This window comes from Drosophila pseudoobscura, chromosome 3, assembly GCF_009870125.1.
Source record: "Drosophila pseudoobscura strain MV-25-SWS-2005 chromosome 3, UCI_Dpse_MV25, whole genome shotgun sequence".
NCBI lineage: Eukaryota > Metazoa > Arthropoda > Insecta > Diptera > Drosophilidae > Drosophila > Drosophila pseudoobscura.
In genome coordinates, this window is record NC_046680.1 from 2,094,807 (window position 1) to 2,121,215 (window position 26,409).

Genomic DNA, 26,409 nt, shown 5'->3' on the forward strand with positions numbered 1-26,409 from the left:
ACGGACAGACAGACAGGGCTCAATCGACTCGGCTATTGATGCTGATCAAGAATATATACTTTATGGGGTCGGAAACGATTCCTTCTGGACGTTACACACATCCACTTTTACCACAAATCTAATATACCCCAATACTCATTTTGAGTATCGGGTATAAAAACAGGCAATAGCAAAAACAAACACTGATGCTCGATGGCACTTGCTTAAAACAATTCTGCGTTGCTCTGCTTCGAATATTTATATTTGCGCAAGCATGCCCATACCATTTTTTGCAATGGTAGAAGATTTTCAGAAAACATTAATTGAGTAAGGAGCCAAGAAAAGGATAGAGCTAAAAGGAAATGTTATTAATCAATTTGCATTTTAACCAAAGGTATATATATATATTCAAAAGTTTTTTTCCGTTTGTTTGAGTAGACAGCGCCTCCGCCAGAGGGCGCACACATTGCACGATACGAGTGTGTGTAGAAGGCCGTTACGTAGCCACAGCAGTTTAATTTGTTCCTTTCTATAATATTAATCCGATCTTATTTCATTTTGGCAATCTGGTCATGGTCATTCTCTATAATTCCGCGTTTTTAGCTTTCTCGCACCTTCAAAATCGTAGATGTAACAGATTTTCGTACCCTAAAAAGCTTCGACGGTAAACAACACTAGAGCGAGAGCTTTTGTGAACAGTGCCGTGCTGTTTTTTTAGGATAACGGGAGCTAGACGATTATGGATTAGTGGCCATCCATTTAATAGATGCAAAAATTGGGATTCCATGAGCAGGGATATAAGACCACAACAAGCGGTAAGGGTTTCTTCGGGAGTACCACAGGGCAGCCATCTATGCCCCTTACTCTTCACACTCTTTATTAATGACTTGCCTTCGGTATTAACATACTCTCGAGTACTTATGTATGCGGGTGATGTTAAACTCTGTGTCCAGTATAAGGACATTTCATTTCATTCTCGCTTGCAATCCGATCTCAATAACTTTCAATCATGGTGTTGTGCAAACTTACACCTTAATGCCTCGAAATGCAAAGTTATAACATTTCATCGTTCTAGCCCCTTGTTGGCTCCCTATACCCAATTTGGTGGTTCTCTTGAGAGAATTACCCTGGTGGATGATCTGGGTGTTATGTTAGACCCCAAGTTAAAGTTTTCTGAACACATTTCTACCATGGTAAACAAGGCCATGGGCGTGCTTGGGTTTATAAAGAGGTGGTCAAAGGAATCTGACGACCCCTATATAACGAAGACGCTCCATTCCTCGCTTGTTCGTCCGATCTTAAAATACGGCTCCTGTGTATGGTGCCCTCTGTACAAAGTACACCAGGATCGTATAGATTCAGTACAGAAAAACTTGTTACTCTTTGCTCTGCAGGGCCTTAACTGGGATGCGGGTGTAAGACTCCCATCTTACTCTAGCAGACTGCTAATAGTAAACCTCCCATCCTTAGTTAACCGTAGAAAAATGCTTGGTGTGATTTTTATGCACAACTTAATCAGGGGTGACATAGACAGCCCTGATCTGTTAAGCCGCATAAACTTCACGATTCCTATTAGACTTACTAGAAATTTTATACCGTTGTTCCATCCACTGTGTAGATCGAAATATTCCTTGCATGAACCGTTTAGGGTCTTATGCTCGGATTATAATTCCCTCTACCATATCATATCCACCACTAATTCTCTTCCTCTTACGAAATTACTAATCCTTACAAACCTTTCTAGTAATTAGTAATTAGTAATTGTAGTGGTATTTTTATGTTTATTTTTAATGCATGTCTAGTTCTCTTAGAAACTTTCGTGCCAATCTTCCTCGAATATAAGTCTAACAGCTATCTTTCCTACATGCTCGCGTAACAGCCTTCTGCAGGTGTTACACGGGCCTCTTGGCAGTGCAGTAATTGCATCGCCTCTTGAAAGATGCAGTCATTGCATGTCAACATCCACGAAAAAGGGTTTTGAAACTGGTTAGCGGGACATCAAATCAAGGTGAGACAAAAAAGTGAGTCCGTAACGTAAAATTGTCCTTTACTATTCTTGAAACTCATAGGGACCCTAGCCAGTTGGTTCGGTTCCATTAAATCCCACCGAAGATTCCTGGAAAAATGCTATAGAATGTCGACCTACTTGGAAGCGGGCCGGTATGAACTTAAATAAACCCTCTCTAACTTATACATTTTGTAACAGAATGGCACTTCCGTGGAAATTTCAACCGAGTTCAAAGAATTAAAAGTGAATAAAAAAACATTTCCATATACTCTTGTCCCGAAATATAATTTCATAAACTTTTATCTGAAACTTCTTTAGTAGTTTTTGGTATTTTTATAGTCGTGTTTTCATTTCCAATTTTCTCCTATAAGAAATTCTTGATACAAGTTTTTCTTCAAAGTCTCTATTAAAAGCCAGCTGAGGTTTTTGTGAAACAGACATGAAGTTATTTATGGGATAAGGTAAAAAAAAAACATGAAAAAATCGTACGGTCGAGACCAGTACGTTGAATTTAAGAAGCACCAATAGAGATAGAAACCTACATTAATCCTCTTTTAAAGCAAATAGCCAGCTTTAGAATTTTCCTTTCCGTTTTGCTGATTTTTCCATTTTACTAAATTAGGTTAGGTTAGGTTCAGGCGGTAGCCGAGGAAGGGCGGATAAAACCACCGCCCCCCAAGCTCCCATGGAACTATCAGACGTCCATTGTGCTGCCGCACAGACGCACACTGAGTGCGTGCTTAGAAGAAGTTTGAAGACAATAAAAATAGCCCCTTTTAATGGCCACAACCTCCAATTGGAACACACTACACTGATCCGGGAGCCTGAAGCAAGTACTGATGTTCAGCTCGATACACTAGACTCCGCCTCCCACTCGGCAGTCTAACTTTGAGCCATCATTGTAGAAGTGGACCGCAATATGGGTCCTGGTTCGCCCATCTCCCAGTCCTCCCTAGGTGGGATTGATACCTGGAAAGTCGTCCAGAGGTGATTACTGGGGATACAATAGTCTGTCCTCTCCGGTAAGTGCGAGGGTCTCGTCAGGATTCCCAAGTGGCCAACCTCGGACGCTTTCCACAGCTTGGCTTCTCTCATTCTGAGGGCGGAAAGTATTGCCACATTCTTTCCCATGGGATCTACAGGGAGGAGGTTCAGCACGGTATCCAGGGCTTCCCGTGGAGTAGTGCGTGCGAGAGAAGTTCGTTTGTATACGGCTGGCCACCATACACCACTCCATAGGGCATGATTGTTCGTATGATTCTTTCTCCCGCAGAAGTATGTTCAATACCACGTTCCATAAGAGGGTGTTTCTCTGCTGACAAATCTAAGTGATTTTTACGTCCCCAGTGATGCCTCAACCTTCCTGCAATGTAGCATCTGCTCGATTAGGATAACCGTCCGGGAGTCAACCCCCATGTCCGCTAGTGCGCCTGTGATGACGGTCGGAAGGATGTTTTTAAAGGCCCCTTCTCTGTCGAGAAAGGCTACCAGGGTGTAATCCTTAAAGTTAAGGGACACTTCGATGATCGATGTGATCAAGTGTAGGGCCGTTTCAGTGGATGTTCCTTTCCGATAGGCTGCTGGGAGTCTGAGATTAGACTAGGCGGAATTCTCGCCGTTAGATGCAGCCCCAGGAGTCGTTCCATCGGCATTGTGCGAAGGCTTGCCTGCGTTGGGACTGAAGACGACTTTGGTCTGAAGACAGGTATCTGGGATGTTTGCGATATACGAGGTATATCATTTTGAGCCAAATAGTGGCTTTTTGTCCATCGTGAATCAGTTGGGTAGGGAAAATGCCCCGCAAACTTGTACTTTAAAGCCATAGAAATCGCCCAAGAAGTGTTCTCCTGGTATAGAAGGTTCATATATCACTTGAGGCAACAGAAGGAGCCGCGAAGTAGTTTGGTTTGTTTTCATCGCAGATAGGGATGTGAGTATTAAGGAGAAGATTTAGTGACTCATCGCTGGACGTAGTCCAAGACTGGTCAGCGTTCTTTAAATAGCCCAGAGTTGGTGTTGTCTTCGAGACAACTCTGCGGAAGCGCGAAGCTTCCTTAGTTCTTTATTATAAATTGACAGACTGACCTGGTATTCGGCCCAGTTCCGCTCAACGTTCTCAACCATAGCTTTTTTTAAAGAGTCTCCGGGAGGCTTTCCGGAGTTCCCCAGTTTAGGAGTGCACCATTCAAGTTACTTCCGGACTCTGCTACGGCAGAGCGGCAGAATTTATCGAGCGGCTAACTGCAGGAGTCGGTAAATATTTTAACGAGCTGAGTAGTGGCCTCCCTGGACACCTCCTCCTCAGGTGGAGACTCAAAGAGAACACGAAAAAAATAGTAGAGTAGTAGTTAGTTAGTAGTTACTGGATATAAATTAGTGGACTGTATAATCTTTTAATATATTGAGCTTGTTTATTTTCATATATTGGTTATTTAATATGGGTGGTTATGTTACACATTTATATGAATAGCGGGGGTTGTCTATGATGTGACGGTATAAACTTTGCGTGCGGTTGGTTTCATCCAGAGATTTCGACTAACTTCCACTCCACAAAAGAAGTCGAGCCAAAAGAGAATTGAATGATCAGGCGATGCGACGGTCCAATGCAAAACGGTACACATCGTTGTATGCGTGTGCAGCTGCGGTCTTTAGCTGTACGTGTGAGAACATTAGAGCTATGTTTTGGACACGAGCAATAGCAACACAGCTATGCGCGTAAAAATAGTTACCTAAGCGGTGCAATACACTCATGAGCGTATGAATAGGGCAGTTGTAATATACATTTTACTCATGGGAACATAAATTCGACTCCAGCGTATAACGATGTGACGTACTGGTGTCTAGCTAATAAAACAGCGACTGGTGATTCCTTTGGAAGAAGTATGGGATGTTTTGCATCATAGGTTGCCATCGAATTTCCAATGCGTCCTCCTACGCGCAGAATTCCGTGGTCGTCAACAAATGGAGTGTAGTGAATCAACTTGGATTTTTAAGAATGCAGTGCTCAGCTGTTTGTACTCCACTTGGAAAACTCCATCTGGACATGTTTGATTACCGTAGAGCGGGCATATTGAAGCTCCCATGACGATAAAAACGATGACAGGCGGTCCTTGCAACGAAGTCGATGTACAAAGCGAAAGCAATGGCTATTTGTCCGCAAGAGATTTAACCTGGGGAAGCTTTGTTGATCATAGAATTAAGAGCATTTCCTTCATCGGAAATGTATAGATTAACTTAGGGTTTGACCTTTACTTCCTCAGTCTACAGTGTAAACTTTGACTTAGCAGGTGGCCAAGTGCGATGTGATTGCGAAAGCCACGGTGGTCCATTCCACCACAGTTGATGTTCTACCAGCTCCTTTGGTAGAAGTCCGCGTGATGCACAGTCCGCGTGATTGTCCTCAGTGTGAATGTGTTGCCAGCAGCTACGTGGGCAAGCTTCCAGGATCTCAGCAGTGCGATTACAAACATAAGTGTTCCAAGTCCGTGGAGGTGATGAGAGCCAATGTAGCACAATTTCGGAGTCTGACCAACACAAAGTACTGGAAATAGGAAAAGTTAGAGCTTGCTTAACCAGAGACATCAATTTCGACAGAAGATGGGCGGCATTCAATTCGAGCCGTGGGATGGAGATAGGTTTGATGGGTGCCACACGGGTTTTTGCGGCGATCAGTGTTACAGCATAGTCATTATTGAATCTCACGCGACTGTAGATGACAGCGGCGTATGCATGAGACGAAGCATCGGCGAATCCATGCAGTTTCGTTGCTTGAAGTGACGAGGATAGGTAGCGAGGTATGTTACAGCGTTCCAGTAAATGAACTTCACCTACAAACTGTTGCCACCGTGCGCATAGCTGCGCGGGTAGTGGTTCGTTCCATTCGACCGAGCTCAGCAAACTATCTTGAAAGAGAACCTTTAGAAATACAGTTGTGGGGGCAAGCAACCCCAGTGGATCGTAGATCTTTGCAATCTCAGACCGCAAACTCCGTTTTGTCAAGATCGGCATGATCTTGCGCGATTTGCTTGAGAGCTCGAACAGCCAAAAACGGTGAAGACGCTAAACCATACATCACGGTCAGCAGTCGATAATGATCGAGTCTCCTCCTTTCGCCAGACAATCCGTTGGTAATACGTGTGATCTTCTGAAACCAGGATGCCTCTAAACATTTTCTCAATGTCCGAACAAAACAAATAGCGATGCTGACGGAAACGTAGACATACTCCAAGTAAATCCCTTTGAATAGCTGGTCCGAAGTGTAGTCGTGAATTAAGTGGAGATCCATTGCAGTCCTCCCCAGAGCAATCGAATACAACTCGGCATTGCGTGGTGGTGCTATCTGGTTTAAATACTGTGTGGTGTGCTAAGTAATTGTGGTTGCCGGGATCGTTTTTGACGGTAGTAGAAGGAATCACCTCCATGTGTCCACGTTGTATATAATACTCCATAAAGTCGACATACTGTTGTTTGAGCCTAGGAAATTTCCGAAACTTCCGCTCGAGAGAAGAAAAGCGGCGTAGTGCTTGTGGCAGTGTGGGTCCCATCTGAGGGGCAGATTCCTTGAACGGATATTGGACGATGAACACGCCATCGTTTCTGCGGGCGTGCGTATGAACGAAATTTTGCTCAGCGGGATCACTGCGTCAATGATAGCGTCACTTGGTTGAGCTATTTCCATGTCCATGAACGATAGAAGCAACGTGTCCAGATCCTCGTGGACGTGATGTGCTAGTGCGTGGTTGGGAGCATCACTACTGAGATGGTAGCTGCCTGTAATGACCCAACCAAAATGAGTATAAATTGCAATAGGATATTCAGAACCAAACTCTTTGCGTTGTCCAGTGTAAATGTTTCAAAGCTGATCACCTCCTAAAATCACGTCGATTTCACCTGGTTTACCAAGTGGGTAGATCACGAATCTCTTCCCACATCGGAGCGTTCGACTCGATCCGCTGGGCTGCCATCGAGGAGGTTAAAGTGTTCATAATCAGACCTGTGACCACCACTGAGGCTGAGCTTGTGCGGGAAAGCAACGTGAATGTGGTACGACCTCTAGTAACCCCAGCAGAGTTTGCGCCTAGACCAACCACTGTATATGAGCATGCGTGCGCAGCAATACAATTCGTTGAATAAATGATTCGGCGACCATCGTTATAGTTGAATCAGTATCCAGCAGTATCCTGCAGGTTGTCTCGTTGCCCCAGGAGTCGACTATAGTGGCCAAAATCGTTGGCAATATGGCCTGACTCTTGGCCACGAATTTCCTCTCCAATGTATGATGGCTGACCACGGCAGGATCAGCGTCATCAGGGAAACTGGACGAGCGGACGGGTGAGTCAGCGGAGTTATTGACATCAGCGGAAGCCGTGACAGAGCGTATGTCCTCTGGATGAACAAGAGTGTGGTGCCTCAGCTTACACAGACGGCACGTGTTTGTGGAATTACACTCCTTGACTTGATGAGATCGGCTTAGACAATTGAAGCACAAATGACCATCCCTTGCGAACTTGCGGCGGTCCACAACATCCAGAGCCTTGAATTGAGTGCACGCATAAAGGCTGTGTTGCTCGTGACAATATACACAATCACAAGCAGACGTATTTGGCACGTCCACATGATGAGAAATTGCACGACGTTTATTCAGCACCGTGTGTGTATCCTGGATTAGCTTTGGATCTTGACAAGACTCAAGTGCATCGCAACGGGCGAAGACAAAGCCGAACCGGTCATTTATGGTCACATTTTCCTTGCACGATTCACTGGAGGTGGCCCACGCTTCCTTGCATTCCGGGTCTAACTTTGAGAGCAAGATATGGATTAGCCACACATCGCGGCTGTCGCAGCTCAGCGCATGTAGACCACGTATACTTTCGTCAGCGGTGTCGACTATCTTACGCAACTCGGCGATTTTTCAACCCTTTGCGGTTGGCAACGAAAGAAAGTTTTGAATGAACGAACGAGCAATCAGTGACTTCTTGTTGTAGCGATTTTCGAGCCTCTCCCATGCGTCCTGGTAATTGGCATCCGATACGGGAATATGTTTTATCAGAGACAACGCTTCACCATCCAGATAGGATTTCAAATAATGAAACTTTTGGCACTTGGACAGACTACTCTTCTTGTCGACTGACCCTAAGAACAAGTCACTAAACTGACACCAATCCTCGTATCTGCCCGAAAACGTCGGAATGCGTATTTTCTCGAACTGCAGCTCTGTGGTTCCCGATGAGTCCCGAATCCTCTCCAGAAGTTGAGTTTGTCCCTCAAATAAGCGTTCCACAGTGGTCGATAGCAGTAGATTTGAGTTGTCGTGCTCAGTCTCGTGACTGCTCCGGTCACGTATGGCTTCAGTGAAGATACTATGCGCACTAAAGAACCTTTTCTCATATTCGGGGATGTCCAAATCCGGATCCACGTATTCATCTTCAGCATTATATTGGACCAGCTCTTCAGACAGCTCCATAAAGCGGTTGAAAGTTGCAACAAGTCGGTCCAACTTGTGCTCTAATGTTTGCACAGAAGTACATGACTGTACAAACTCTTGAGCCTCCGCAGCCACGCGAGTTAATTGGGATTTGCAGGCCCCACGTTGCTGAATTAGACGATGCACTAGGGCCTTAATGGCAAACAGCGGGTAACGGTATCACTCAATATGTATATAAATAAACTCAAACGCGGAGATCCGGCTCGAAGGACCAAAATTTGCTATGGTTATGAATTAGTGGACTGTATAATCGTTTATATCTTGAGCTTATTTATTATTTATTGATTATTTAATATTGGTGGTTATAGTACAATTATATTACAAGAATAGCGGGGGGTTCGATTCTGCGGCGGTACAAACAATGCGTGCGGGCGGCTTCGTCTCGAAGTTTCTACTGCGGTTCAAAGTAAGCGTGCGGGCGGCTTCGTCTAGAAGTTTCTACTGCATCAACTCCGCGAAAAGAAGTCGAGCAAAAGGGAATTGAAAGATCACGCGATAAGACTCGACGCGACGTTTTCAATACAAAACAACGGAACGCATCGCTGTGTGCGTGTGCAGCTGCGGGTCTGGCCATGCGTGTGAGAACATTACAGCTATGTTCTGGACCCGAGTAAACAACAACACAGCTATGCGCGCAAAAATAGTTACTTAGGCGGTGTACTACAATCATGAGCGTGTAAATAGGTCAATCGCAATATACATGAACATTGAATTAAAAACTACGAGGCTCATTTCTCACCAGGGTGTAAAGAGCCGATCGGATTGCAAGCGAGAGTGATGTGAAATGTCCTAATACTGGATGATTACCGAATTGAATGATTTACTGAAATCTGGGTAAATAACACTCATCGGTAAGTTTAATTTCATGATGAAAAAGGTGAACTCTAATATATTATTGGCCTCATAAATCCATACGGAGGTGGAGATATAAACGATCTGCAGAGAGGTTACAGACAATTTTTTGATTACATACATATATGAAATATATGTGCTTATATGTTATTATTTTTTATTTTAATTTTGATTCTAAACCCATGCCCAAGAGGGCAATCCTTCTCAGAATTCGTCCTGAATTATAATTTATTTTTATTATGATTTGTAAATAACTTATGGGGTACGAACTTAAACTACTTCTCACTGGCTGGAGCATACACTTAAAAGAATTTTAAATGTCTCTGTTCCTTAAGACTAAAAGGTACAAAACAGTTTTCCGTTACAAAATCTATATTTTGTTTAAGAAAAAGAAGCGAAAATAGAGATGGAAGTTATATACTTTATGGGGTCGGAAACGATTCCTTCTGGACGTTACACACATCCACTTTCACCACACATCTAATATACCCCAACACTCATTTTGAGTAATAATAAATAAAAAATCGAATTATCTGCTCTTATCTTTTAGGGGGGCTGGTGGTGGAAGTCCTGTGGCCGTGGATTAAATGGACTATACCTTCATGATCCCCAAGATCTAACTGCTCGTCAGGGAATTGTCTGGTTTCGTTGGAGAGGCTGGGATTACACACTAAAAAAGGCCACGATGATGATTCGTCCCCGGGCACCGCAACCACAGTCAATGCTGGTAACCTCTGTTTAGTTAATTGAAGAACATATTCTCCAATTTTGTTGTTGTGTTAAAAACATTTTAACTTATTTTTAAATCTTTACTGTAGATTAATTAATTGAAATAATTTATCTGTTAGATAATTTTCATATGTACAGCTCATATTCTAAATTGAACATTTACTATCATAGAACATTCTAGCTAGTTAGAAAAGGAAATTTATACATATACATATTATACAATATAATAACCATTCCAGCACAAATCTAAGGAAGAAAATATAGAAAAATAAATACAAATAGCTTAAAGGCTTAAATAATTAAATATTTTTTAACAAACCTGGTGACTTTTGATCAAGTCGCCTACATCAATGGTTCTACGGACACCAACTTCAATGGCGTACCGAAACGCCTCCCAGGTGTGGCAGCGGCCACGAGAATCAACGCCACTCGGCACCAAACTCTGCTGAGCGTGCCATACCTCCACAAACTCAGTGAGGAAAATTTGGAACGCATCGCTGAAGCTCAGACGGGCCTTGTCACTGGGCCCGTGATAGCCGTAGCCGTAGGCGTACCCATAGTCGGAATCTTCTGGCAACTGCGGTGCAAGCAGCGGAAGGAAACAGCCGACGCCATCCAGCAGGTGCTTAAGAACTTGAGCTTGACCGAGGACGACCACGGGAGTAGTTAACAAATGTTAACCAAATTGGCCACTGGGCGGAGCGATTTCTGCAAGATCGATGAGTAGGCAGATTCGCTGACCGTGGGAGCGCGCCCGCCGGGCACGAGGCGCAATGTCAGCGTTTCTGCGGAACTGCGACGGGCCCGGGTACCTTAAGCTTAGTTTATTATTGATCCGCCGAGTGGCCAGAATATACTTGGTGATACACTTGGAGATGCAAGCGAGCCGATCTCGAGACAAAGTAATAGATTGGGGACAAAAAAGGTCTGTTCTCCAACTATATCAAGCGGAAACTGCTAGAGCAGGCGCAGCTGCTGACGGCTTAGCGACGGCATAGGAAAGAAAAGATAACAAGAGCGAGCATAGATAAAGACTAGATGATTAAATGAGAGCATGTTGCTGAGCGAGCATAGATAAAGCTACACTACCGTACGTTAGTTTAGTAATGACAAAAATGGAAAGGAAAGTGAATTGATAGGCAATAGAACGATGGTACAAAATTTACACTCGGGCTTCGCCCGAACATGCACGGCTTCTTGATGACTGTCGCTTAGGAATAGCGACTTAAGTTCCGCCAGTTCGTTCCGCGCTCCAACAAAATTTGTGGCATTATCTGACCAAATACGAATCGGTCTTCCCAGGCTTCGTCTCGCTTGCTGCATCAAAGGCGGCGATAAGCGACATTATCTTTCCTTTGGTGACAATTATCAGCTCTTCCAACTCGGCTGCATATGCATCATCACCTGTTATGTCCTCGATTTGCTCCTGCAAATGGTTAGCCTTTTCAATTGAAGCATTCAAACAATCTAATCTACATTGTAATTCCGGTAATTGCAAAGGAATCGACCCTTGATCTAATCGATCTAAGCGGCGAATGCTTTTTACTCGACTTTTGAACTTAATCTTTAAGTCTTCAAGAGTGGATTTACTTTTTTCTGCCATAATGTTTGTTTATGAAGATTTTACACAACAACATTTACACATTTTTTTTTTTTTATTTGTTTTTTATATGTTTGAACGAGAACGATAATCGAAGACGAATTTGAATTGAATGTCGAGGCACGAGGTATCAGAGTAGTTGCAAGAAATAGCCGAAAACAATATACCCGTTAGATACAGGGTAGCGGGCCGTCAGCCATCGGGTGCTACAGGGGGACAAACGGATGACGGGTCGGCTCGCACAACTGTGAACTCGGAACTGAGGCGCAGCCGCTCCGGTTAGTAATACCCGGTGCGGTCTGCGTCTCACACCCCCCTAGGACACAGAGGGTTGCGAGCGAGCCGTCACCCGCCGTAACTGTGCACACCGGTGGAAGTGCGACTATACTCTCCCCGTGAGGGCGGCTGGAAACAGGTCCTAGCACGGTCATGTCTCTGCTAGGATGCTGGCAAATGGTAGTCGGGCGGAGAGAAGAAAACTCTCAGTGAAATTACCCCAATCCAAGGTGACACTGTTATATGCCGAGGGATGCATGGCCGGGGGGGTGCCCGGTCGCTAATATGCGGACTCTGGATACCTGCCGACCTCCAGTTTAAATCAGGCTTCCCGGGGCAAGCGGGCTATGCCTCGGGTGACCAACCCCTTCCCGCCTACTCGTGGGAACAAAAATGCCAAATAAATCATATATTAAAAATAAAAACACCGCAAAGGAGCTCGGTACTCCTCTTAAAGTACCGGAGGGACAAGCCAATCCCTCTGCACCAGCGCCTGGGAAACCGGGTCCAAAGAAGACGGGGAAGGAGACTGAGTCGGTCCACCGTCTTCAGGCAGCAGCCGCAGCGAGGGGGGGCCCGAAAAGGCAATCGGGTCCTTCCAAGTCGGGTGGCTCCAAGGGCGAAGCGGATACCGGGGTGGCTGCCAAGCAGAGCGTAATCGCGGCTGGTAAGCGCACCGGGACCGAAGAACCCTTGGGAGCCCCGGCGGGCAGCGTCTCTGCACCACGGGGAGGAAAGCCGTCGTACCAGGACAGGAGACGAGCGGCCTTCATCCTGTAAAACGAAGACCCGAATTTCAAGGCGTCAACCGAAGGAAAGGAGCAGAGGCTGTGGGCCTGCTCAATCCTTCCCCTGTTCCAGCCAGCCAAAGTCGGAAAGGGCGCAGCCAAGGCCCCCAACAAGCGGCAACGCTCAGCGGAGGACCCCGCAAATCAGCCAGGTCAAGCCCAGCAAGCCAAGCGGGCGAAGACCCACTTCACGAACCGGTCGTTCGCTGAGGTGGCGAGGGGCAAGACCCTGATCGGTGTCCTGGACAGGGGCGCCGAGGACGGCCATGTCCCCCGCGATAAGTGGCACCTGGTGGAGAACGAGCTCCAGGACCGGTTCCTACTGGAACTTGAGGAGAACGGCGGACCACCGCCAAAGTGTGAGGACGCAGGGTGGCATCAAGGCAAGGTGAAAGCCATCGCCTGCCAAGACGCTCGCTCTGCGGCCCTCTACATGAAGGCGGTGGCGGCCCTAAAAGAGGTCTATCCAGGGGCGAAACTGGAGGCCGTGAAGTGGGAAGATGTCCCTAGTCGCCCGAGAGCCAGAGCGTGGGTCTCGGCTAAGCCTGCAGAGCCTGAGAAGATCCTTAGGTTACTGCAGGTCTGCAACCCCCACCTTCCTACAGCCGATTGGAAGGTGGCAAAGGTGGAGGATATCCAAGGGCAGAGGCGCCAGATTATCCTCGTCCTAAATGAGGAATCAATAGATCTCCTCGCAAAGTCGGACGGTGTAGTGGATTATGGCTATAAGAAGGTCACCATATCCACGTACAAGTCCGATCGCAAGGGCAGGCAAGCGGAGGTCGAGCCAGACCCGGAGCTGCCGGAGATCCCGAAAGAGGGGGCCTCGTGTGAGGAGGATAACCCGGCGTCGGATGCGGCGTCCTTGATGTCGGACGACATCCTGGACGACTACGCGTTCGACGAGAGCGACCTAGCCAGAGGTCTCAGCCATATCATTGTCGGGGAGGAGCCGGAGTCCCCTGACAGCGATCCAGAAGTAACAATGGTGGAGGCGAGCCTCAGGAATGTCGTTGACGCTCCTGCAGATAAACCTCCACCATTGTAAGGCAGCATGCGCTGCTCTACTGCTCCACCTGGCCAAGGGTGGAGCCGACATAGTACTCATTCAGGAGCCCTGGATCCTCGGAAACAGGGTCTCCGGTCTGAGTACTTCTGATTACAAGCTATATGTAGCTGAAACCACAGGTAAAACTCGTACCTGCATTCTTGCAAAAAGAGAGTTGCACTTATTTTTGCTCCCAAATTTCAGCAATGAAGACCACACCGCAGTGAGCCTCGAAGGCCAGGAGCGCTCACTGAGGATCTGCTCCGCATACATGGGGCATGAACAACCAGACCCCCCTCCACACGCGCCTCTCCGGGCTCTAATCGCAGACTGCTCGGCCAAGGACATCGGCCTAATTGTGGGGTGTGATGCCAATGCACATCACTGTCAGTGGGGAAGCACTGACACAAACGAAAGGGGTGAGTACCTTTTCAGTTACTTACTGACCACACAGATGGTCTTATTCAACCGGGGTAGTGATCCCACCTTTATCATTAAAAACCGCAAGGAGGTCCTGGACCTCACGCTTGCCTCTCATGAGATACAGCGTAACATTGTATCCTGGAGGGTCCTGGAAGAGCACTCCTTCTCGGACCACAGGTACGTGGAAACTGTCTTCTCCTTCTCAGTGCCGAAGCCAGTCCGATTCCGGAACATCAGGCGGACAAACTGGACTCGGTATTCTGACTACCTCTGTCGTGTTCTCCCTGAGCCCCCATCTGAGGAGGAGTTCTCCAAGGAGGCCACGACTCGTCTTCTTAAGATCTTTACCGACGCCTGCAATAAGGCGCTCGACAAAGCATGCCCCTCTGGCAAGAACAGAGGCCGGAAGAAACCTGAATGGTGGAATCCGAAACTGGGTGAACTCCGGAAAGCCTCCCGGAGACTCTTCAATAAAGCTAAGGCTGAAAACGTTGAGCAAAACTGGGCCGAGTACAAAGCCAGTCTGTCAACCTACAACAAAGAACTTAGAAAAGCCAAACGCGCCTCCTGGCGTAAGTTCTGCAGCGAAATCGAGAGTAACTCAGAAGCCTCACGCTTGCGCAGAGTTCTCTCGAAGACAACACCCACCCTGGGCTACTTGAAGAACACCGACCAGTCGTGGACTACGTCCAGCGAGGAGTCGCTAAATCTTCTCCTAAATACCCACTTCCCTGGCTGCGATGAAAACAGACCCAACTACCTCGCGCCTCCTTCCGTCGCCTCAAATGCCATCCTGAGACTGCTAAGCCAGGAGAACATTTCCTGGGCGATCAGAAGTTTTAAACCCTACAAGTCCGCGGGGCCAGACGGCATTTCCCCTGCCCAACTGATTCACGCGGGACACAAAGCCATTAACTGGCTCAAAATAATCTACGAGGGAATCTTCTCCCACGGGTGCATTCCTGACACCTGGCTTCAGACCAAAGTCGTATTCATACCCAAGGCAGGCAAGCCCTCGCACACTGCCTCAAGAGATTTCAGACCCATAAGTCTATCGTCTTTTCTTCTAAAGGCGATGGAGCGGCTCCTGGGGCTGCATCTAACGGCGTGCATTCCGTCCAGTCTGATCTCAGACTCCCAGCATGCCTATCGGAAGGGAAGATCCACCGAAACGGCCCTACACTCGATCACATCGATCATCGAAGCGTCCCTTAATTTTAAGGAGTACACCCTAGTTCCTTCCTCGACATAGAAGGCGCCTTTAACAACATCCTTCCGACCGCCATCACGGGCGCACTGACGGATCTGGGCGTTGACTCCAGGACGGTGAGCTTGATCGATCAGATGCTACAATGCAGGACGGTTGAGGCATCACTGGGGACGTCAACGTGTACCAGATTTGTCAGCAGAGGCACACCGCAGGGCGGAGTCCTCTCGCCCCTCCTATGGAACGTGGCAGTGAACACACTGCTGCGGGAGATAGAGGGGGGTGGCTGCCGCGTGGTGGCGTACGCGGACGACGTTGCCATAGCATTCTCCGGAAAATTTCCGCAGACGTTGTGTGAGTGCATGACAAGTACTCTCACGAAAATGTCGAAATGGGCAGACAAATGCGGGTTAGGCGTCAACCCGTCTAAAACGGAACTGGTGCTTTTCACTAGGAAGTACAAAGTTCCGGCACTGATTCCCCCAAGACTATGTGGGGAAACGCTAGTCTTCAGCAACAACGCCAAGTATCTTGGCCTTATCCTCGATAGAAAGCTCGATTGGAAATTGAGCATAGAGGATAGAGTAAAGAAGGCCACAGTGGCCCTCTATACTTGCAGAAAAGCCATCGGACTAAAATGGGGAATGACCCCATATATAGTTCGGTGGCTCTACACCGCCATCATACGACCAATCATGCTCTATGGAGTGGTGGTATGGTGGCCAGCCTTGGACAAAAGGACAGGCCTCAATAAACTCAGCAGAGTTCAACGCATGGCAGAACTATGCATAACCGGCGGGCTACGCACTACTCCAGGGGAAGCCCTGGATACTGTGCTGGACCTCCTCCCGGTTGATCTCATGGGAAAGAAGGTGGCAACACTTTCCGCCCTCCGAATGAGAGAAGCCAGACTGTGGAAAGCATCCGCGGTTGGGCACTCGGGAATCCTGATGAGACTCCCGCAATTACCAGAGAGGACAGATTACTGTATCCCCAGTGATCACCTCTCGACGCCCTTCCAGGTATCAATCCCATCTAGGGAGGACTGGGAGATGGGCGAACCAGGGCCTGCTAATGCGGTCCACTTCTACACTGATGGCTCAAAGCTAGACGGCCGCGTAGGAGGCGGAGTCTACTGCAGCGAGCTGAACATCAGTCAGTGCTTCAGGCTCCCGGATCACTGTAGTGTGTTCCAAGCGGAGGTTGAAGCCATCAGGGAGGCCATTTCGATCGTCTCCAAACTACTCCTAGATACGCACTTAGTGTGCGTCTTCTCGGACAGCCAAGCAGCTATCAAAGCTCTAGGCTCAATATCGTCGAACTCAGCGACTGTAAATGACTGCCGCAGGTCTCTGCACGAGATCGCAGAGCAGTTAGATCTCTTCCTTATATGGGTCCCCGGCCACAGGGACATCGAGGGGAATGACGCCGCCGACGAGCTAGCCAGGCAGGGTACTACGATTCCTCTCCTATCGGAGAGGGAGCAAGTAGCGATGCCTTTGGCTACGTGCAGGCTCCTAACGCACGAATTGTTCGAGCAAAATGCCAATAGGAGATGGCAGCAAACCGTTTCCTGTAAAGTCTCAAGATTGATATGGCCATATCGATCGAAGAAGCGCTCAGCAGAGCTGTATAAACTCAGCAGAGCACAGTGCTCTGCAGTTACTAGAGCCATTACGGGACACTGGCAGATCGGCACTCACGCCTCTAGACTGTCAATCCCTCATAACGACTTCTGCAGGAGTTGTCGCGACGAGGAGGAGGAGGAATCGGTCCCCCACTTCTTCTGCCACTGCCCAGCCCTTGGAAATCGTCGTCTTCGTATTCTCGGGGCCGCTTTCCTCACGGACATTTCGGACCTATCCGTAATCAAACCAGGGACCTTGTCCAAATACATCCAAGCCACCGGATGGGACTGCCCTTAACCTGCAGTAGTATGCTCTCACGGTTCGGGCAACGCGAAGGGGCACATGCCCTTGCGGCAACACAACGGACCTGTCTATAGGTCCAAGTGAGCTTGGGGGCGGGAGGCTCTTATCCCCCCCCCCTCCCGGCTACCGCTTTAACCTAACCTAACCTACAGGGTAGCGCGTCACTTGGCAAGTAACAGCCGAAAACAATATACCCGTTAGATACAGGGTAGCGCGTCACTTGGCGCACCGTTAAGCTCAAGAGCGGCAACGAAAATTCTCCCAACAAATACAACGCAAGCAGCAGTGGAGAAGCGAAAACGAAATAATGCACCGGTGCTGCTGCTTGTATGAATGTGTGGATATTTTCTATACGCCGTGGCTTGGGTCGAACGAACAAACTTTGTGAGGTTCTAACGACGAGAAAGGTAGAACAAAATAGTAGGGGAGGGGAGGTGGGGGGGGGGGGACAGTGATTGCAGTAAACGAAAGATGAATGTATGTACATATAACTGTTGCGTCCAAATAGCGGTTCACATATGTCTGTATGTGTCAATATGTATGTATTTATGTGTTTTTAGTTATATTTATGCAATTACTAATAAAATGCATGCAATCAAGCTCTACTATATGTATATCATACGTCTGTGCCTAGAATTGAAGGCGATGTGCAATGTTTTCAGCACAAGACACCTCAAAGAGAAATCTGAATGTCTTTTGCTCAGCCTTCAATTTTCTGCACAAATACCTCTGATTCCTCTTTTAGATCTTTGAATCCAACTGCTACTTTCCTGTCTTTATAGCAGGGCATCCCTCGGCGGTAGCAGAAATTTGCACAAAAATTATTGTTGGCGCGACCGACGCGATGATATATTTTACAAATTGATTGCCGATTGCACACACACACGACGCGGGCAACGAATATGTTTGCATATGTATACTGCAATTTCTTGTGTCACCGAAAACTTTGGGTGGCTGTAATTTAAATTATTTATTTGGCGGGGCGAAAAAATGGATACGCTCGATCTAATTCAAGGTTGGCGAACAACTATATTTTCTTCACAATTTAAATCTCTTACTCTAACTATCCTACTGTGGCAAAGCGGGGCGAATTCGCCAAGAGCGAGAGAGCGAGCTTTTATAGCGCTCCCGCTTTGCCCTAGCCTAACTTACACTAGACTTCATAATTCAGATCAATAACTAATAATTGTGGCCATGGATGGAAGGTCACGCAACAATATCATCAGGCGAAGTGTTAAGTTTAGAGGAAAGATGTTATTTAACGTCCTCCATTGTAGGAATCAGACGAGAAACAAATATTTCTTTCCGAGGGACCACTGCTCTAAGTTGAAGTCCCGAGCGAGATCGAGATGGTGTAGCCACTCGTAAAAGAGATCTCGGTCCTGGGGCAGAAGAATTGGCAGCAACGGCTGGAGCAGGAATTGGCAAGACATCACCAGCACTAGGAGCACTCACCACGTCAGAAGTGTCGGCAGCAGACACTGCAAGGATGGTGTTGTGAAATCCTCGATACGAGATTTCAATGTTGAGCAGAAATGCTCTGGGGAATCTTTGCGTTTAATAATGTACTACACGCTATAGACAATTCGAGATTTATTCATTTGGACTTCAATCAACTTAAACTTTAATCGTAATTCGCGTATAGAGTACAATGTAATGGGTAATACGGGTTTAAGCACGGCCGGCTGCAACTGCTAATTGTCGTTGTGATTTCGTCGACACGCAAACGTAGACTCTTCTTGGTGATCGGAGACGAGGTTACGCCGCCCTAGCATGAAACGATGCCGTTCTCCGAGTGGGCAATTGCAGTTAGAGCGCTCTCACTCTCTTTGTAGTTTAACCCTTAGAAAACCGTCCATGCCGCCCCCAATACTGGGACCAGTATTAGAAACCAACGGATGTCACATGTGAATGCTCTGTGAATAAAGAAAGTGTTCGTTATGGTACATGTATGGTCGAATGGAGGTCTGTGGCAACGGTAGCCGACATAGTTTAGAGACCGATCGTTTGTATACGCCTGATGCTGTTTTAACAGTTGCAACTCTGACTAAACTGTCAGCTCCAGGGTGAACTTCTATTATCCTTCCCAGTTTCCACTCGTTGGGTGGCAGTCGGTCATCCTTGACAATTACTAGATCGCTGACTTGTAGATTGTCGGTTTCATGTCGCCACTTTGGACGGGCTTGAAGATGTGATAGCCAATCCGAACTCCAACGCTTCCAAAATTGCCGGATCATTTTCTGTCCTTCCAGAAATTGGACTGTGAGTGGAATATCCCTTGTCGTTACATACGGCGGAGCTAATAATGAATCTCCAATAAGAAAATGTGCCGGGGTGAGGACAGCTAGGTCCTCCGGCTCCGCGCTTAGTGGACATAAAGGCCTGGAATTTAAACAGGCTTCAATTTGTGTTAGCACGGTAGCAAGTTGTTCGTAGGTCATTTTATATCCTGAAAAGGCTCGATAGAGATGTGTTTTGACAGACTTTACATTTGCCTCCCAAAGGCCTCCGAAATTAGGACTATGCGGTGGATTAAAATGCCATTGGACGTTTCGGGCGGCTAAAGCAGGTATTACAGTTGTGGGTAGCTCTCGTTTCAAATGTATTTGCCAGGTTTGAAGAGCCCGGTGGGCACCAATGAAGTTCGTGCCGCAATCGCTATACATGTGTTGACAGTAACCCCGACGCGCGATGAAACGTTGTAGGGCCATGAGAAAGTGTTCGGTGGTTAAGCCCGTGACCGCTTCAAGATGAATTGCCTTTGTAGCCAAACAGATGAAAACTGCGATATACGCCTTGTAGTTTGTGTGTCCACGGAATCTGGATGCTTGAATTTCGAACGCGCCTGTATAGTCCACTCCGGTGGCGATGAATGCACGAGTTGGCGGATTGACTCTATGTAGGGGAAGATCGGCCATCAATTGTGCTGCTGGTTTCGGTCGGTGACGAAAACATCGGACGCATTGTCGAAGAATGCGTTTGACAGTTTGTTTTCCGTTGACTATCCAGAATTTGTGTCGAATAGTGGCCAGCGTTAATTCGGTGCCGCCGTGGAGTGCGAGACGGTGGGCATTACGCACGACGAGATCGGTAAAATGATGATGATTGGGAATGATCATTGGTTGTCGCTGGCTTATTGGAAGGTGCATTGCATTTCGCAGTCGACCTCTGACTCGTAGAATTTGTTGGTCATCTAGAAATGGGGATAATTGACACAGCTTGTGTGTGCCCGATAGTGTCTTGTTTCCCTTCAACCTCAATATTTCTGTCGCGTAGACCTCCTGTTGAATGCTGCGAACGAGATGAATTAAAGCGTTATCGAGCTCCTGCACACTCAGTGGTCCAGACAGTTTGTCCCCTTTGGCTTGAATGTTATGTATAAACCGTAGAATATATGCCATGACTGATATTAACTTGTCGTATGAGGACGAGTTTTGGATGAAGGCTTCTGGAGCCTCCGAGACTTGCACAGCATTTTGGAACAAAACTGATGGTTTCTCCTCGATTATAGTCCTGTCGATGTCCTGACTGGGAACTCCGTTTGCAGGCCATTGGCTTTCCGGCTGCTGTAGCCATGATGGTCCAGACCACCATAATGGATGTACTGCTAACTCTTGTGGTGTTAAGCCACGAGTTGCGCAGTCCGCTGGGTTTACCGCAGTAGGTACGTGTCTCCACTGAGTTGATGTACTATGCTCCAAAATCTGTCCAACGCGATTTGCCACAAAGGTTTGCCATCGGTGGGGATCTCCATTTATCTAAAACAAAACTATAGTAGCATCTGACCAATAGAAGGTTGCCATAGGTGGTCCTGCAGTGCGCAGTTGGTTCCGGATCCATTTTGCCAGTTTAACTGCCAGCAGCGCACCCGAAAGCTCGACTCGTGGAATTGTGATCGGTTTCGTGGGTGTGACTCGACTGCGTGCAGCTAGCAAATGAGTTTGAATCATTCCGTTTGGTAGCTCTGCACGAATATATGCACATGCTGCATACGCCAGTGATGATCCATCGCAGATAACATGTAGCTGTAATGACGCAAGCTCGTGGATGTTGAAGCGCAGCCATCGTGGTACTTGAATTTGCTCGACATATGGCAAGTTCTGTATGAATCCCTGCCATCTATCAAGCAGTTCGGTTGGCAGCGGTTCATCCCAGTCCAGTTGTGCTAGGCTGCCATCGTTGCGTTTGATGCGGGCCATCCAGGAGTCCTTGAGTATCGCCTTCGCGGTCATGACACAGGGCGTGATGAAACCTAATGGGTCATACAGTCGGGCGACTGTGGAAAGTAAAGAACGTTTAGTATGTGCGCGACTGATTTCAAAATTTATCTTGAACCCAAAATAGTCTTGATGTGGATGCCAATAGAGGCCTAAGGTTTTAACGGGATCTTGGTATTCAAACTCTAATAGTGTCTTATGAGATAAATGGTCTGGAGGTATGTCTTGTAGCAGAGAAGCGTCATTCGCAGACCACTTTCGAAGTTCCATTCCTGCTGATCGTAAGGCTCCGATCAATTGATTTTGAATTTCTAATGCTCCTTCGCGAGTGGAAGCTCCGCTTTGTACGTCATCAACGTATATTTCGTGTCGAAGGACCCTTTCCGCGAGTGGATACCGGTCGCGTTCATCCTGCGCCAGTTGATGTATGACGCGAATGGCTGTGTAAGGAGCTGAAGCAGTTCCAAACGTAACTGTGTTGAGATAATACTCAGCTACTTGGTTGTGTTCGTCATGCCAAAAGATGCGTTGATATTGCGAATCCTCTGCGTTCATGTCAATGCATCTATACATCTTCTGAATGTCGACAGCAAAAACAAAACGATGGAAACGCCAATTCAGGACCACGCCGGCTAGATCGTTTTGGAGCGCTGGTCCGGTGCATAGGACGTCATTGAGCGATTTTCCGTTTGACGTTTTACAGGAGGCGTCATATACTACTCTAACCTTCGTAGTGACACTTTCCTCTTTGAATACTGCGTGATGAGGCAAGGTGCAACATGTGGACTCGATTCCATTCTCCTTGCTAATGATGCAATGCTGCTGCTCCTTGGTTGTTACTTTGGTCACCTGGCCTAGTTGGAAGTACTCATTCATGACTTCCGAATATTTGGCTTGCAGCTCCGGCTGCCTTTGGAATCTTCGTTGAAGCATTTGGAATCGATTCATCGCGATTTGACGTGATTTGCCTAGCACCTGCGAAGGGTCAAACAAACGCTTAAGTGGTAGCCGTACCAAATACTTGCCGTTTCGTTGACGGATGTGAGTTCGTTTAAAATGTTCCTCGCACCATCGCTCTTCTGGTGTGAGCTGTTTTGCAGAACCGAGATGCTCCATTTCGAAGAATTTCTGGACGAGATTCTCTAGCCTGTTGTGGTGACATCTAATGGTGACAGCGTGTGAGCGTGTGGAAGTGGATCGACCAAAGACTATCCAGCCAAGCTGGGTGTGCTGTGCAATTGGTTGGTTCTCCTTTCCTCTGCGGATATCTGACAGCAGGATCTGTGGGATTACGTCCGCTCCCAGCAGAAGATCAATCCGTTGTGGTTTGTAGAACCCGGGATCGGCGAGTTCTATTCCGTTCAAATGAGGACATTGCTGCAATTTGATGGATTTTGAAGGTAATTGCGATGTAAGCGTTTTAAGTATAAACGCAGTATCAATGGTAGTACAAAACTGCAAAGTACAAGAACTTAATGACAATTCTGTAGTGTAGGTACACCTGTTCTTGGAGGTGGTCCCAACTCCAGCGATTTCTGCCGAAATTGGATGCCGCTTGAGGTTGAGAGCCTGCACTGTGTGCTCTGTAATGAGGGTTCCTTCCGAGCCTCAATCCACTAACGCACGTACCACAGCTGATTGGCCAGTGTGGGGGTTGTGGATTGTGACCAGGGCAGTGGCCAGAAGGACAGTGCTGGGTCCGTGATGCGTTGCCGTAGCGGAGACTAGTTGCGCAGAGTGTGTTCTCACAGACGAGTCGGTCGCTGCAGACTGTGGATGACCACCGGAACTAGTGTTGGGAACCCCTGGGAGAGGCTGTGCCGCGCTCTGAGTAGGAAGTGGGGTCCTAGCGTAGAGTTGCGTAGGTGTAGCCCTGCCAGATGAGTCGCTCGTTGTATACTGCCAGGAGTTACCGGAACGAGCGCTGTGGGAGGCTGCGTGAGGCTGTGTTGCCACCTGAGCAGGAGTTGGGAAGTGCAGCAGTGTATGGTGTCTTTGACCACACTGCGTGCAGTTCCTTTTACTGGTACATTTTGAAAGTGCATGGGAACGGCTCAGACAGTTGAGGCATGCCTTTGCATGATCGACGATAGCTTTCCTTGCAAAGCAGTCCTTGGACAAAAGTTCCGGGCAATGCCGAAGATTGTGACTGTCGCTACAGTGAGGGCAGCGAGTGTGTTCGGCAACCGCAGTCTTGGCGTGGAAACTGTTGCCCTTGTATGTTACGCTGCCAACTGCCTTCTTCGGGTGCCTTTAATTGACAGGCTGCGGCACAGGTGTCCGCGTCGTGGAGTGGCCTCGATTTTCGAACACATCGATGCTGACGAGACGGTCGTTGAGAAATGATTGTAGCTGAGAAAACGTGGCAAGTTCGGCAGAGCTTCCGAGATGGAGCTCCCAAGCTTGCAGGGTCGGGCTTGGCAATCTGGAAGTGAGATGATGAGCCATCCAATGCTGAACATCTAAATTCTTGAAAGCATTGAGACAAACCGTCGCAACATTAAGCATATGTTTTATATCAGCAGACTGCTCCTTTGTCAACTGTGGCAAGTCATACAAACCGTTCATATGGTACATAAACTGCAGCCGTTTGTTGTCGTATCGCTTGAGGACGAGACTCCAAGCTGTTGCATAGTTATTTCCCGCAAGCGCCATCTGCTGAATATCCTCGTCGCGATCCGAGGGAAGAGCTTGCTTCAGGAAATGAAACCTTTGGACGTCGGACAGTTTCTGGTTGTTATGGATGAGTTGAACAAATGCATCGTGAAATGCCGGCCAATCCACAAACTTGCCTGTAAATGTCGGTACAGGTAGCTTGGGCAATTGCACTGAGGATACCGATGGATTTGCTGGCTCTGGATTCTGCTGTACCGGTGGTGCTCTTGGACATACATTTTCGTAGGCCTCTGATATGATGCTGAATGCCGTTGTATAGTCTTCATCAAAGCGAAAGGCCACTTCGCTGGACACATAACTATGCGTACTTGGACAACGAAGTATTAGCAAACGTTGATGATTTTGCTCAAATTCACCTAAGAACCGTTGCAAAGTTTGTAAGCGCGTTTGAAAATAAGCTTTTGTTTTCCGATCTGCGCCATCCTTTCTGAAATTACGCACCGTTTGATTAACCCTCGCAATGAGATTTGTCTGAATAACACTGAGATTGTCGATCTCCACCTGAGGATCGGCTTCGAGATCGTGGGACTCGGCTGTTGACATGTTGCTGTTATATGTGTATGTACCTTTCTCACCATTAGGTGCACTCTCTTTGACCTTGTACAAAATACCCACAACGAAACACTTACTCTGGTACTCGGGAGTGCTTCTCTTTGCTTAAAGCGTAGCTTAAGAGAACTTGCGAGTCGTTGTTGTTGGGGTTGTCCGAGCGGAGAGCAGAAACTGTGCTACTGTGAGCGTTGAGTTGAGGCCTTGTGTCTAGAGATGATGTGCAGCAACAGAACGCTCGTTGGTCTCTTGGTTTCTGCTTTGCACGAGAGAGAGGCTGCTGTCTAACCGTCGGCTTGAGGTGTGTTTTGTGTGCTGCAGTGAGGCTACTGTCCAGGCGCAGAGCTATCGTCTGGTCTTCTTTGTCCCTGCTTCGTGCGAGAGATAGCGGCTGTTGGATAAACCGTTGGTTTTGGTTTGCGGTTCCCCTCATGGGCCACCAAAAATGTTGTGAAATCCTCGATACGAGATTTCAATGTTGAGCAGAAATGCTTTGGGGAATCTTTGCGTTTAATAATGTACTACACGCTATAGACAATTCGAGATTTATTCATTTGGACTTCAATCAACTTAAACTTTAATCGTAATTCGCGTATAGAGTACAATGTAATGGGTAATACGGGTTTAAGCACGGCCGGCTGCAACTGCTAATTGTCGTTGTGATTTCGTCGACACGCAAACGAAGACTCTTCTTGGTGATCGGAGACGAGGTTACGCCGCCCCAGCATGAAACGATGCCGTTCTCCGAGTGGGCAATTGCAGTTAGAGCGCTCTCACTCTCTTTGTAGTTTAACCCTTAGAAAACCGTCCAGATGGGATTGATGATGTTGGGAACTTGGATGCTCGAAGGAAGCACATTGCTCGGTGTAAAGAACACCGGAGCCACCGTTGGCGGATTTACAGATAACGGCGAGGCATGACCACACGGAGTAACAAATGCTTCCGATGGATGAAGGTGGGAGGCAGGCGTACCAATCGGATTAGGTTGCAAGAGATTGGTATCATTATGCGGAATTTTCCGTCTAGGCGATTCGCTCAAGAGTTTGAGCCCAAGAAACTGTGATTCAAGGGCAAGAAATTTCTCGTTGAGAGCCACAAATTGTTTCCGGACATCCAGAAACCCAGTTCGAGTCTGTCTCATAAATGTGCGCATTTCGGCCTCAATCTCCCGACAAGCCAGACATGACCAGATCATTTAGCCGGCCAAATTTCTGCCACCAGCACATTTTTTGTGGGCAATGATAACACATTTCTTTGCACTACAAACGATTGCCATTATTGACAGCAGTAGAATCACTGTGCACTAATAATAAAAGAACAGAGTGAGAGCGCAGATAAAATGGGAGATTGAGCCCGACAATCAGCTGCAGCGGCAATAGTTCAGAGCAGATGATCCAACGAAGTGCTGGAAACGAGCAGTAAACTCACCAAAGGAGAGACACAAAAGTAAAGTTCACAAAGAGGGAGAGTATAGGCAATCCAGAGAGAGAGTGAGAGCAAAAATGCGAGTAGCAGGCCCGCTTTTGCTCACGAGAGAGTGTGGGCGATTCAAACGTTGATGCGCAAGAACAGTGCCCACCGAAGAAGCGATAACGAAAATCAGACTGAGCAAAAAAACAATAACAAATTGCCTGCACGAGTC

At 47.4% G+C, this 26,409-nt stretch overlaps 2 protein-coding genes across 3 annotated transcripts in view; one reads left to right on the forward strand and one right to left on the reverse strand.

Annotated features, from left to right (window-relative positions):
• LOC26532507 (angiopoietin-related protein 1) overlaps positions 1-10,331 on the forward strand; it is a 104,765-nt gene extending 94,434 nt beyond the window's left edge. For both annotated transcript variants that reach the window (XM_033377386.1, XM_033377385.1), the window contains exon 8: positions 9,874-10,331. In XM_033377386.1, coding sequence (XP_033233277.1) covers positions 9,874-10,065 — 192 coding nt within the window. In that variant the 3' untranslated portion in view covers positions 10,066-10,331. The remainder of the gene's footprint in view (positions 1-9,873) is intronic.
• Positions 10,332-18,903: 8,572 nt separating this feature from the next.
• Positions 18,904-25,273, reverse strand: LOC117183648 (uncharacterized). The gene is made up of 2 exons (XM_033378246.1): positions 24,848-25,273; positions 18,904-19,241 (listed from the first exon to the last, which is right to left on the reverse strand). The coding sequence occupies exons 1-2, from the start codon at positions 25,198-25,200 to the stop codon at positions 19,169-19,171; spliced, it is 426 nt and encodes a 141-aa protein (XP_033234137.1). The 5' UTR covers positions 25,201-25,273; the 3' UTR covers positions 18,904-19,168.
• Positions 25,274-26,409: the final 1,136 nt, after the last annotated feature.

Bases quoted from the DNA above. Each gene is read 5' to 3' on its own strand.
- LOC117183648 (XM_033378246.1), bottom strand. From the start codon at position 25,200: ATGAGGGGAACCGCAAACCAAAACCAACGGTTTATCCAACAGCCGCTA. The intron at 19,242-24,847 runs GTAAGTGTTTCG...CTTTATTCACAG, and splicing joins AAGCACTCCCGAGTACCAGA to AGCATTCACATGTGACATCC.